General features: G+C 34.0%; 1 protein-coding gene and 1 long non-coding RNA gene across 2 annotated transcripts in view; one reads left to right on the forward strand and one right to left on the reverse strand.

Annotated features, from left to right (window-relative positions):
* LOC127730970 (uncharacterized) overlaps nucleotides 1-15,097 on the forward strand; it is a 64,191-nt gene that overhangs the window by 10,794 nt on the left and 38,300 nt on the right. Inside the window, exons 4-8 of the mRNA XM_052239656.1 lie at nucleotides 2,118-2,486; nucleotides 7,281-7,676; nucleotides 9,484-9,536; nucleotides 11,992-12,079; nucleotides 14,500-14,977. Coding sequence (XP_052095616.1) covers nucleotides 2,118-2,486; nucleotides 7,281-7,676; nucleotides 9,484-9,536; nucleotides 11,992-12,079; nucleotides 14,500-14,977 — 1,384 coding nt within the window. The remainder of the gene's footprint in view (nucleotides 1-2,117; nucleotides 2,487-7,280; nucleotides 7,677-9,483; nucleotides 9,537-11,991; nucleotides 12,080-14,499; nucleotides 14,978-15,097) is intronic.
* The window catches only part of LOC127734675 (uncharacterized), a 60,138-nt gene that overhangs the window by 6,714 nt on the left and 38,327 nt on the right, over nucleotides 1-15,097 (reverse strand). The window lies entirely within an intron of this gene.

Raw genomic sequence — 15,097 nt, forward strand, 5'->3', positions numbered from 1 at the left:
CGATATTGTTAACATTGCGATGCATACGATGTGAACGATGTAAACAGAAAGGTATAGACTCTATATACAACATAAACATGATGTTGACACGATATTGTTAACATTGCGATGTATACGATGTGAACGATGTAAACACAAAGGTATAGACTTGTTACACAACATTAATACGATGTTAACGATGTGAATAATGTAAACACGATATTGTCAACATCACGATGTATACGATGAGAACGATGTAAACAGAAAAGTATAGACTCTATATATACAACATAAACACGATGTTGAAACGATATTGTCAACATCACGATGTATACGATGTGAACAATGTAAACACAAAGGTACAGAACATATATATATATATATAGATAGGATACAATGTAAACACAATAATGACACGATAAAGTAGACATTGCGATGTTGATAATATCGACAAAACATCGTGCACTGGACATACTTCTTGATTTCATGGTTTTTCAAAAGTCTGCCTACAAGCCGACAGAAAATTTGTACTTTGTTGGTTAAACATTTAAGTTTGTGGTGCATCTGTACCGAAAACTGGTATCCCAGGAATGATATTGAATCCACAGTATTTCATATCAGCAACTAATCAAAATTAAGGGAAAAAGTGAATTTATGACCTTCATTTGGGATTTTGTCATTGAGGATTGATATATCTATATTTATTTGTCATGCCTCCAGTTTTACTAAAAATGATGCTCAAAAGAATAGAGGGTGTTATACACAAACCAGTGGCCATTCTTCTACTAAGCCTTCTGAGACAAGTATATGTTTTTAATGGCTCCAATTATTCTCTCTTGCAGTGGTGATAGCCCATGAATATTCCAGTGAAATATTTTTATAAGAGAGTCAGAGTTTTCCAGGAAAGTGAGCAATAGAGTCCCCTTGAATCCTCTATTTTAGAATTATGATGAATATTTTTTTTGGCTACCATGTTTCCAACCAGGGAAAACATTTTACGTATGAATTAATGGTTGGATATTGTGTTGAATTCTGTATTTTCAGTACATTTCACATATGTCTTATTTGTCTGTATAGTCGAGTTACTCGTGGTTTGTCTACAGTGTTATTGATTTATGTTGTTTGTTTTCAAGTGTGTTTACTGTTTGGTCTTACATGATCGTGCCTTATATTACAGTTTACATGTTGTAATGTACTATTATATTATTTATTTATGTGTTTCTCTGTCCTGAGTGTTCTTGCCTTTATTTGTACTGTATTCCTGTCACGCAATGTTGTCATTTTAGCTGCATTTTTAACATTGCCATATAAGCCGGAGGTTTAGCTAGCCATAAAACCAGGTTCAACCCACCATTTTTTCTTAAAATGTCCTGTACCAAGTCAGGAATATGGCAGTTATTATCAAATGGTCTGTTTCTATGTATGTTGACGTTTGTTTTTGTTGCAGTTCAGTGTTTCTGTTGTTCCGTTGTTTTCCGCCTATAGTTGATGTGTTTCCCTAGGTTTTGGTTTGTGACCCGGATTTGTTTTTGCTTAATCGATTTATGACTATTGAACAGCGGTATACTACTGTTGCCTTTATTTAATGATAAAACAAGAAAATTCAAGATTTTTATGTATAGAATTAAAATGACCCTAAACAAACTACTGTGTCATTCCTATATGTGGCTGGAGGTGTATTATCTTCCTGTAGTTAAATATTTATCTTTTTACAAAGTTTTAATGTCTCCTATCAGATAAACCACATGTCTCTTGTTACATTTCTTTTCTTTTAAAGTAGTCCAGGTTAGGGATTCAAGATCCCTGGAGTCTCTAGTTTGGTTTGTATCCAGTGATAAACAAAATACAAATAGTCCATATATAGTCAGTGTTAGGCACAGGTGAGTGATAAAGGGTCAAGGAGCAAGAATGTGAAGTATAGGGATGGGCATGATTACAGTCAAATATAATAGATAATTCTGATTTTTGTGTGTAATCAATTTATCAAAAGTAATCACTTTACTTTTTGATTACTGTCAATTACATATTACAAAATAAAAAAAATAAAACTAAAGAAAGTTGAACACAATTGTTCTGTTGAATATATTGATAAGTATCACTTTTTTCAATGAATTTACTGTAAAATATTTCTAATGTAGACAGTGTAGACTTGACAGCTACGGAGATGCTGACACAAGAAGAATCGGATGACGATGAGCTGACCAGTTTAAAAGGAGCCACAGCAGCCCCATATCATAACAAAGCTCTGATGATGAACAAGACATCCAGTTCTTGTGATATTCAAGAACCAGACATTATTGCAGGATCAACATCCGATCATATGTTAAATTCTGAAAAAAGTTTGTCTCCTGTGAAGTTCCACAACATACCAGATTACAAAGGTTATAATCAGAAAAGTGCTAATGTTGATAACTTGACACAAAACTATACAAAACATACTGTTATTAAGTCTATGATGAAGAGCATTGGTGTTGATACAAAGAAGGATGCTGACAATTTGGAAACGGGTGAGTTTGGTGTTTGGAAAAAATCCATTACCATGATTACTGAAGGTTTGAAAGTGAATTTTGTTCAGAGAAGAAATGAAAAAGCCACGATGGACAAAAAACAATTTTGATTCTAACAAAGCATTATGCTGATTTGAATTATCGTCCTTAGTGCCAAATAAAAATATATGTGTGGTTCCAGTTACCCGATTTACCATAGTTTTAGTGTGTCCAATCCATATCAAATTAAAAGTATTTATTCTCAAAATAGAGGACCAATATCTTGAGTTTTTCATCAGTGTCCTTTTTATACGACCGCAAAAATTTTTGCGGTCGTATATTGGTATGACGTTGGCGTCGTCGTCGTCGTCGTCGTCGTTGTCGTCTGGCGTCGTCCGGCATCGTCCGAAGACACATCGGTTTTCGCACTCTAACTTTAGTTTAAGTGAATGGATCTCAATGAAATTTTACCATAAGGTTCAATACCACAAAAGGAAGGTTGGGATTGATTTTGGGGGTTATGGTACCAACAGTTAAGGAATAAGGGGCCAAAAAGGGGCCAAAAATAAGCATTTTTGTAACTTCCAGATATAACTTGTGTGTTTATGTATGGATCTCTCTGACATTGTACCACAAGGTTCCATATCACAAAGGGAATGCTGGGATTGTTTTTGGGGGTAATTGCCTCAAAATATTAGGAATAAGGGGCAAAAAAAGGGGCAAAAAACAAGCATTTTTCTAGTTTCATGACAATAACTTGTGTGAAAGTATATTGATCTCTCTGAAATTGTACCACAAGGTTCCATATCATACAGGGAATACTGGGATTGATTTTTGGGGTAATTGCCTCAAAATTTTAGGAATTAGAGGCCAAAAAAGGGGCAAAAAACAAGCATTTTTCTAGTTTCATGACAATAACTTGTGTGTAAGTGTTTGGATATTTCTGAAATTGTACTACAAGGTTCCATATCACAAAGGGAAAGCTAGAATTGAGTTTGGGGGTAATTGCCCGAAATGTTCAGGAATTTGGGGCCAAAAAGGGGCCAAAAAACACATTTTTCTAGTTTCCAGACAATAACTTGTGTTCAAGTGTATGGATCTCTCTGAAATTGTACTGCAAGGTACCATACCACAAAGGGAAGGCTGGGATTGAGTTTGGGGATGATGAATCATAAGGGGGTTCAAAAAATTTGGGGGGGGGGGGGTTTTCCTTTTTTTTTTTTTTTTTAAATTTTCCATTTTAAGTTGGTTATTTCTGATTTATATTTAAAAGCAAATAATAATGATATGGTAGGAGATACACACCAAACAGGATGTGTAAATTATTATATGATAAGTATTGTGCAATAGCAAGAAATTTTCAATTGCACAGTATTGCACAATAGCAAGAAATCTTCAATTGCACAGTATTGCGCAATAGCAAGAAATCTTCAATTGCACAGTATTGCGCAATAGCAAGAAATATCCAATAGCACAATATTGCGCAATAGCAAGAAATTGTCAATTGTGCAGTATTGCGCAATAGCAAGAAATATTCAATTGCACAGTATTGTGCAAAAGAAGATACTTCGTATAAATTGCTTATTTCTTGATCAATTTCAATGGGGTTTTATTCTTGAATTCTTGGGGTTCTTTAATATGCTGAATCTAACCGTGTATTAAGTTTTTGGATTTTGGGCCCCGTTTTTAAATTGGTCCACATTGAGGTCCAAAGGGTCCAAAATTAAACTTTGTTTGATTTCATCAAAAATTGAATTATTGGGGTTCTTTGATATGCCGAATCTAACCGTGTATTTAGATTCTTAATTTTTGGTTCCGTTTTCAAATTGGTCTACATTAAGATCCAAAGGGTCCAAAATTAAACTAAGTTTGATTTTAACAAAAATTGAATTCTTAGGGTTCTTTGATATGCTGAATCTAAACATGTATTTAGATTTTTGATTATGGGCCCAGTTTTTAAGTTGGTCCAAATCGGGGTCCAAAATTAAACTTTGTTTGATTTCAACAAAAATTGAATATATGGGGTTCTTTGATATGCTGAATCTAACCATGTATTTAGATTTTTGATTTTTGGGCCCCGTTATCAACTTTGTCCACATTGAGGTCAAAAGGGTCCAAAATTAAACTTTGTTTGATTTCATCAAAAATTGAATTCTTGGGGTTCTTTGATATGCTGAATCTAACCATGTATTTAGATTTTGGATATTGGACCATAATAGGTGAATGTCCAATTTAAAATTTTTAAGTTCTTAGACCACATTCATTCTGTGTCAGAAACCTATGCTGTGTCAAATATTTAATCACAATCCAAATTCAGAGCTGTATCAAGCTTGAATGTTGTGTCCATACTTGCCCCAACTGTTCAGGGTTCGACCTCTGCGGTCGTATCAAGCTGCGCCCTGCGGAGCATTTTATTATGATGTCTTTTTATGTACTTGCTGAAATGACGTCACAACCCTATTTAATGAAAACAACTCATATTCCTGATTTGATACAGACATTCCCTAATGCAAATGGTTGATTGAACATAAAACTCAAAATTTTTTTGAATATTATAAGATTTTAAATCTTGTAGTGTCCAAATAATCATACTTTTCAACAATTAATTGTACATCTTTATTCTGTATAGTGTTTGCCATTGTTTATTGCCCCCTTGATGTCTTTCATTGATCTTTGTTGTAGGGTTGTTGTCTCATTGTCTTATATAAAACTAGAACACACCCGTGGGTCCGTGACGGAATTAAAGTAACTATGCCTTATTTTTAGCCTGGATTTTTAGTTTTCGTATTGTCATCTGATAAAGTCATGCTGATTGTAAGATGCACAATTTTCTCTGCTTTCAAAATCTTTCAGATTGATCCCGTCCTGGTTTTCTTACTACAATAAATATAAAAAGAAGATGTGTTATGATTGCCAATGAGACAACTCTCCACAAGAGACCAAATGACATAGAAATTAATAACTATAGGTCACCGTACGGCCTTCAACAATGAGCAACGTCAGCGAAAAGAAAAGGCCCCAAAATGACAAATGTAAAACAAACGAGAAAACTAACTGCCTAATTTATGTACAAAATAATAAGCTTACTATATACTAAATTATGTTTTTTTAACTAATTATCCAAATTTAATTGTGGTATTGAGGTGGAAAGAAAACAGACTCGTTAAATAGTGTACTATAGTTTAACATACACTTAAACAACTACTGGAAGGATTCTAGGTTCTCCCAATAGAGGAGGGATTTACAGAGGCAACAGGTAACTGAAACTACATGTGACATATACTATTGGTATCGATATTGGATTCGGAACTTGTTAATTATTGGTATTATTAATTATGTGGAAAACAAAAGGGCCTGGAATGGCGTAATTTTGAACAACACCATTGTTGTATATTAGTTATATATAAAGTTGAATTCTTTGATTCATTGTTTTTACGTCATGCTGGCTAACGAATTGGACCTTGTTATTTTAGTATTATAGATAAGAAGATGTGGTATGATTGCCAATGAGACAATTCTCCACCAGAGACCAAATGATGTACAAGTTACCTAACTACATGTCATGGTACGGATGTATCCATACCAACTACATGTCATGGTACGGATGTATCCATACCAACTACATGTCATGGTACGGATGTATCCATACCAACTACATGTCATAGTACGGATGTATCCATACCAACTACATGTCATGGTACGGATGTATCCATACCAACTACATGTCATGGTACGGATGTATCCATACCAACTACATGTCATGGTACGGATGTATCCATACCAACTACATGTCATGGTACGGATGTATCCATACCAACTACATGTCATAGTACGGATGTATCCATACCAACTACATGTCATAGTACCGATGTATCCATACCAACTACATGTCATAGTACGGATGTATCCATACCAACTACATGTCATAGTACGAATGTATCCATACCAACTACATGTCATAGTACAGATGTATCCATACCAACTACATGTCATAGTACGGATGTATCCATACCAACTACATGTCATAGTACGGATGTATCCATACCAACTACATGTCATAGTACGGATGTATCCACAAGTCATTTATTTATATGAATATGAAAGGAACTAGACATTTTTAAAGTATAAAGATATATGAAAACAATTAGTTTCTTTAAGCAGCTTTACACAAAGACAAAACTATACAGATAATATAAATAAAGATGAAACTCTTAATAATAAAATGCTTAAATGACATTGGACATTGATTAGAGGAGTCTTTGATCGATCCAACGTCGTTTTGGTTATACATGACGTCATATTGGATGTCGATTAGATGGTTAAAATATTGGTCACTGATTTGAGAACATGACTACATTAATTGGATGTCGATTTGAGGAACGGACATCTATTAGAGACTGGAAGTTGATCTGAGTCTTAACACTTATTTTTAATAATTATGTGAACTTTTTCAAAGATATCTAGCCAACTTAGGGTTTTGACCCAGATTTTCATGGTTCACTGAACATCGAAATTTTATAGTCATGATAGTGCCAGCAGCGCATGGTGTCCTAACTCCTATGGACATATTCTTGTTTTATCTGCAAGACAACATCAAGTCAATTCTAAACCAGACTTGAATCCACACAATTTTAAGGCCTGTTTGTGGAGAATATAATATTTACATTACTGGCATTCAGATTGATTCTCTGGTAGGCAAAGATGCATAATTAGGAATGAATGCTTCTCAGAGGCTCTAGTTTACGTGTAATAATACCAATGTAATAATCATATGCTTTTTTTACCTACTCATAAAGCTGCTTTTTTTTACTTCAGAAATTGGCTCTGTAGAATTAAATATAACAGCAGATGCCAATGAAGATATACAGAGCAGTCTACCTTCATCCTGTATTGGTAAAACTGTTTACTTTGGAGACAAAATGAGAAATGAAAAGATTTTGAGTAACCAGTCTTCAAAAATTAAGATGGAAAATACAGCTACATTTCTTGAAACTTTAGTATTAACAGATGGAAACATTGATGAATGCCATTCAACAACTAATAAACTTGAACATGATTCTCGAACAACACGAGAGCAAAGACCTTCAAACATTACAGAAATAGGATCAGAGCCTAGTTCAAAAATAACTTCAGATCACAATAAACTACACCCTGGAACAAATACTAGTGTTTCTTCAACAAATACTAGTACACCAAAGCATGTACTTCCAGGTAATACTTAAAAAGATAAAAATTCCATTAATTAAAAATTTACTTATTCATTAAGATTCAGCTTTGCTAAGGCCAAAAAAATCATCTTGTGTGTCCGTGTGTTTGCATTTGTCCAACACTTTTTCATCACATTTTTCTCATAAACTACTTTACATAATGATTCAATTTTTGATCAGCAGCTTGACTGAAAAGTTGTGTTGTTCTAGAGCTTTTCTAATCTGTCTGATACCTACTTCCTGTTTGCCTAGACTGAATATTTCAATATGTTGAATGAACTATAGAAAAAATATTGTCACACATTCCTCCAATACTAATGAACAGAATCACTTTATATTTGGTCAGTAGATCAATAGTGATGAGTTGTAACCTCTGTCACTATGGCATTTCAGGTTTTTAGACTTGCAGTTTTTTGTCTCGCCTTGACAGAGTCAAAAAGCGAGACATAGGTATGCTGTTTCCGGCGTCGGTGACGGCGGTGTCAACAATGTATTAGTTTGTGACTAGGCCTAGTTTATGGTGAACCACAAGTGGTAGGTCAATGATATTTGGTATGCAGTTGAATTAGCATTGGCACATCCCATTTCCATGGAGATAATTTGGCCCTGCCACCTCAGTCATTGTCTATTGACTTTGAAACTTTTGCTTAGTTAACATGTATTAGTTTGTGATTAGGTCAGTTTATGGGGAACCACTAGTGGTAGGTCAATGATATTTGGTATGCAGTTGTATAAGCATTAGCATATCTCATTTCAATGGAGATTATTTGGCTCCATCCCCTTAGTCATGGTCTATTGACTCTGAAAATTTTGCTTAGTTTACATGTATTAGTTTGTGATTAGGTCAGTTCATGGGGAACCATTAGTGGTAGGCCAATGTTAATTGGTATTCAGTTGTATAAGCATTAGCACATCTCATTTCCATGGAGAATATTTGGCCCCGTCCCCTCAGTCATGGTCTTTTGACTTTGAAACTTTTGCTTAGTTTACATGTATTAGTTTGTGATTAGATCAGTTTAAGATGAACCGCTAATGTTAAGTCAATGATATTTAGTATGCAAATTTATTGGCATTTGCAAGTCTCGTTTCCATGGAGATTATATAGCCCCACCCCTCATCATGGTTCATTGACTTTGAAACTTTTACATAGTTTACAAGTTAATGTTTGTGTTTAGGTTTGTTTAAAGGGAACAACTTATAATAAGTCAATGGTATTTGGTATGCAGTTGTATTAGCATTGGCACATCTCATTTCCATGGAGATCGTTTAGCCATGTACCTTCAGTCATGGTTCATCGACTTTAAATATTTGCATAACTTACATGTTAAAGTATTGCTATTTTAATTTCAACATTTGCATTATCAAAATTACAAAAAGGCGAGACATATCTCTGTGATAACAGTTTATTTATACTTTGAAGAATTACGAGTACATTTATGTGTAGAAGACAATGTGTGGGTTCTTGTTTTCTTGGTGATGCATTCTTGTGGTGTATATATATACAACAACATTATTCTTAAAAAAACCAGAAAAATGTTTCTAAACAAAAATCTGCCAGAAAATATAAGAACATACAGCATTATATTGCTGTTCAGAATATACTTAGTTCAAGTTTAAGAGTTGTCTCTAAATTTTTAAAAGAGAAAATTTAAGATGAAATACAAATCTGCTGATTCATATTTTATGCAGGTTATTTTCAGTAGTAGTAATTATGAGACAATAACAGAAGTTTTTAAATTTATTTGTTTTTTGGCCTTGCCTAGAACATACATGTATGTGACATTTGTTTTAATTTTATTTGATATTTTCAGAGACCAAGAAAAGAGTTGAATCCAAGTATAACAAGAATACAGCATCAAAACCTGTAAGTTAATATTTTTGTCTCCTGGGACTGTTTGTAATCACCATATCTTTGATTTCATATCTAGTTGATTAAGTCATATGTTTTTAACTAGGATCCAATTTGACTTTAAAGCTATAATAGATATGCTTGTAGAACAAACTTGGGTTGACTTTCTTGCTTTGTTTCTTGGATATTTTTTCAACCATTGTACCAAACATGTTAAAGATTGACACCATAATAGATAGGGAAAGTTTCAACCTGTATATAGTATACAAAGATTTGATTGGACAATAAATATTAAAGGGGCACTAGCTGTCAAATTCATGTTCACCGATTTGACTCAAATTCTCATATTTGATTTATAACAATGTAAAACATTTATCCAAATTATAAAAAGTCTAAAATAAACAATATACCGGGCATGGACTCGATAATATGTAGCTTCGTTTCATGTGTATTTTAGTGTAGACGCCATCTAATTAACTGTCGAGTTGACCCCAGAAGACCTCCGATTGCCATATAAGCGATATATAAACATAAATATAGATATAAATAGATATCAGACTCGTGCATTTATATTTTTCTATGTCTGTTTAATTTCATATTATAGATTAAAAATATATGTTAATTATCGTTTTTACCTGTATCAGAATGATTTTTTGTGGATCGAATCAGTCAATCAAATGATTTATTTTTGTTTCACTTTCAATGTTGACATTCTTTTCCTTTAAATAATTGAACACGCACAATGCATGCAGTATCCATCTTTAGCTAAGGGGTTAAATTGAAGTTCACATGAATACGGATTCAATGAGGTCGAATTATTCACTTGCAAGTGAATAATTCATCATCAATGTTTCTTATAATTAGCTTATTTTGACAAAATTGAACTATACTGGCTGCTAAAAGCGATATATTATTTCACTATTTCAATTTCATTAATGATTGAACAAAAAAAAATCATACTTTATATTTTTTATATATCTCGTAGCTAGTGTCCCTTTAATGTACATTATAATAAGAAACTTTTTATGGATCAATGAACAGGGAATAAAGCCCTTTGCATATAGATACATTAGAAATATTAAAAGGAATATAGGGAGCTGGAGAATAACTCAGGTCAAAATATTTTTTATGTTTTTACTTTTGTTTTTCCGGATTTTTTTATTATTTGACATAAACTTTTTATATTTAGTACATGGGTGCAGCATCTCCAAGATGTGTCCTGTACCATGGAAGAGATTTCTGACCTTGACCTTTGACATCTAAGGTTTTCTAATCTGATTTTTATATGTCAACCCTAGTTTCTGGAAACAATCATATTTGTCAGACATGGCCTTAACTTTAACAAAACTGCCAATCTGGTAGTGAATTGTAAGATGCAAAATTATTGCATGCCAAATTAAACGAGTGAAGGTATTATCAATTATTGATTTTTGATAAACATAACAAACTTTGTAGATGAATCTGGAATCATTCGTAATGTATGATGAACTTGAAACTTCCAGTTTTTATTTTATTTCTCAAAATTGAAAGTAGGGTGGTTAGTTCCTGAGAAATTTACAGTTTTAAGTCATTAAAGTTATTTAAATCTTCAACTGTTGCATTTCATAAATTGTCTTGAACGTTTTTAGAAAACAGTAAGAAATTTCATGAAGTAAATACATTAACTGTCAATATAATGTTGCTGATGCTGTAAATCTATTATGAATTCAACAGTTTGAAAAAAGACCCAATTTTTCAAGTCATCTCTAAATGACTGAATTGTGTTACAAAATTTCTGGATCCTTGCTTCAATCTTAAAATCCATGTATAGTTTTGCTTGTCATAGCTAAACCGTTTCAATGCAACATAAGGTATGCCCCTGGGAGGGTCATGTCCCATCCTCATATAATATGTTAAATATCTCAAAGGGTTCAGATCCCCATCCTTAAACAAAATATAATCCTTATTGCCTTGATAAAACCTTTTTAGTTCACTACAATCCCTGCATATCATTAATTGATGAATAGCTTCAAAACTTCAAATTCCCATTCCCTAAACCATATATGTTTGTAGTTGTCGTGACAAAACCTTTCAGTAGAACATAGATTTTTATGCTAGGGGTCATGCCCTAACCCCTACCCATAAACCATATATATTGTAAAATGCCATATCAAACCTTTTAAGTGTGCTTTAATTTTTGTATGGTGGAGGGGTGTGATGCCCCACCCCTCATATCAAAAAGTGTTAAATATATTAAAAACAGTTAAGATTCCCATCCATTAAACATACTTTATATTCTATTTTAGAATGACAATACATTTTTTGGATTATAATTTGTTTGTTGGGCCCTTTCCTGGGTTGACTTTTAAAGATGAAAGAGAGACATAGTTACTAGTTATAGTCCTCTAAAACAGTTCCACCTTGTTGTTTTGTATTTAGTTAATTAGCAAGTTTATAGCTAAATATACATGTACATTATTTTGTTTTCTAGGGACAGCCTAGGTTAGACACTGATGTTGCTGCCAGATTTCTCAAGGGTATAATAGTTCAGGCAGAAAAGGATAATAAAAGTCTAAAAAGTTTGTATTCATTATCAATATATAAGATACTGTAAATTCAGAAATAATTATGAGGTTTTTATTAATGCGAATAATGTGATTGGGTGAATAGGGCAATAATAAGAACTCGCAATCTGATATCTGATACATATATCAGTATGTAGATTTGCCTTAAATCACAATAATTATTATACCCCCGCTTTAAAAAAGTGGGGGTATACTGTTTTACCTCTGTCTGTCCATCCGTCCATCCGTCAGTCCGTCCGTCCGTATTTTTCATCGCATCTTTCTCAGGAACTACATTAATACAAGGATTTCTGAAATTTGGTTTCAGGGTTTATATGAGTCAGCTATATCGTGTGATGCGTTTTCAGGTTCATCACTCAACAACTTCCTGTTTACCTTATACTTTTAGCGGGGCGGGGGTATCATTAGTGAGCAGTAGCTTACAGATTCACTTGTTAATCCTGCATTTTTGTTCATTCCTCAAAAATCACAATAATAAATGCATGCAATAATTTCTGAATTACTGTAGTATGTTGGCATGTTTTGAATCTGTTGAACACCAACTTCCTGTTTGCTGATACTTTTAAAAATTGTTCAAAATGCTGAATAAACTTAAAAATTTTCATCACATTTTTTCAGGTGCTATTATTAAATAGAATGACTTCAGATTTGGTTAGCAATTTGAAAGTGATGCCTTGTCACTTGTGCACACATTTCAGATCTGTCAGTCATTCATTTCCTTTTTAGCTCACCTGGCCCGAAGGGCCAAGTGAGCTTTTCTCATCACTTGGCGTCCGTCGTCCATCGTCGTCCGTCATCGGCGTTAACTTTTTACATTTTGAACTTCTTCTAGAGAACCACTGAATGGAATGAAACCAAACATGGCATGAATGTTCCTTATGAGGTGCTGACCAAGTGTTGTTACTTTGTAGCCGATCCATCATCCAAGATGGCCGCCAGCGGGGGACTTAGTTTAACATAAGACCCTATGGGAAATGCATACAAATGACTTCTTTTAGAGAACCACTGAATGGAATAAAACCAAACATGGCATGAATGTTCCTTATGAGGTGCTGACCATGTGTTGTTACTTTGTAGCCTATCCATCATCCAAGATGGCCGCCAGCGGGGGACTTAGTTTAACATAGGACCCTATGGGAAATACATAAAAATGTCTTCTTTTAGAGAACCACTGAATGGAATGGAACCAAACATGGCATGAATGTTCCTTATGAGTTGCTGACCAAGTGTTGTTACTTTGCAGTCGGTCCATCGTCCAAGATGGCCGCCAGCGGGGGACTTAAGTTTTACATAGGACCCTATGGGAAATACATACAAATGTCTTCTTTTAGAGAACCACTGAATGGAATGAAACCAAACATGGCATGAATGTTCCTTATGAGGTGCTGACCAAGTGTTGTTACTTTGCAGTCGGTCCATCATCCAAGATGGTCGACAGCAGGGGACTTAGTTTAACAAAGGACCTATGGGAAATACATACAAATGTCTTCTTTTAGAGAACCACTGAATGGAATGAAACCAAACATGGCATGAATCTTCCTTATGCGATGCTGACCAAGTGTTGTTACTTTGTAGCCGATCCATCATCCAAGATGGCCGCCAGCGGGGGACTTAGTTTTACATAGGACCCTTTGGGAAATACATAAAAATGTCTTCTTATAGAGAACCAATAAATGGAATGGAACCAAACATGGCATGAATGTTCCTTATGAGATGTTGACCAAATGTTGTTACTTTGCAGCCGATCCATCATCCGAGATGGCCGAAAGCAGTGGACTTAGTTTAACATAGGACCCTATGGGAAATACATACAATTGTCTTCTTTTAGAGAACCACTGAATGGAATTGAACCAAACATGGCATGAATGTTCCTTATGAGTTGCTGACCAAGTGTTGTTACTTTGCAGTGGATCCATCATCCAAGATGGCCGCTAGGGGGGGGGGGGGGGCTTAGTTTAACATAGGACCCTATGGGAAATACATACAAATGTCTTCTTTTAGAGAACCACAGAATGGAATGAAACCAAACATGGCATGAATGTTCCTTATGAAGTGCTGACCAAGTGTTGCTACTTTGATGCCGATTTACTGTTCAAGATGGCCACCAGGATATTTTATAAAATAACGGGACCAATATTAATCAAAATTTGGCCTCAATCATTATTTGGGTATCTGTTATGATTTTTATCTATCTTTACATGATTTCTAAAACCAAAGTAGAGTCAGGTGAGCGACACAGGCTCTTGAGAGCCTCTAGTTTCTGATACGTTAAATTAAAGAGATGGTATGCTTATCAAGACAACTCCTGCTATTTGGTTTAAATTTTATAAATAGATTTTTATGAGTATGGAAAAAATTTGTTTAGGTGTAAAGTTTTAAATTTTATTTATATATATATTGATTATTTATTAAAGATTCAAAACCAACAAAAGGCAGAGATAATTCACAGACAAGAAAAAATAAAATATTACCAGTAAAAGACACTATAGATCAACAGACTGGTAGCAATCTAAACAAAAGTGAAATTGATATGGCTGCAACATCTAAATCAACTCCAGACAATGGAGGAACCACTGATAAAACAGCTAAATCCTTGACTGAGAAAACTCAAAGTGCAATGATTGAAGGAGATCTCATAGAAAAATCTGTAAATTCAAGTCTGAATGACCTAGCAGTGTCAAGTACTCAAAGTTCTGTCACAGTGAAAACCTCCATTCCACTTGAAATGAATATAACTTCTGACAGCTTCAGATTGACTGCCACCAGTATTGGTGAGATCAGTTTACCTGTGGGTAGACCAATGCCTGTTGTTGTCAGTGAAACAAGAAGTCCTTGGAACTTTTTTATTCAAATCGTCAATAGCTCATTAGAGAAACTTATGCAAGATATCAGGTAGGTTTTTATAATTTCAAAAACATTTTCAAGTTGCACAATTTACTATTAATAATTACACCAGGCTATTGAACCTTAATATTCTAAACCAGAGGAGATAATAAAGCTATGATATCATAT

This window comes from Mytilus californianus, unplaced genomic scaffold (assembly GCF_021869535.1).
Source record: "Mytilus californianus isolate M0D057914Y unplaced genomic scaffold, xbMytCali1.0.p SCAF_1, whole genome shotgun sequence".
Lineage (NCBI taxonomy): Eukaryota > Metazoa > Mollusca > Bivalvia > Mytilida > Mytilidae > Mytilus > Mytilus californianus.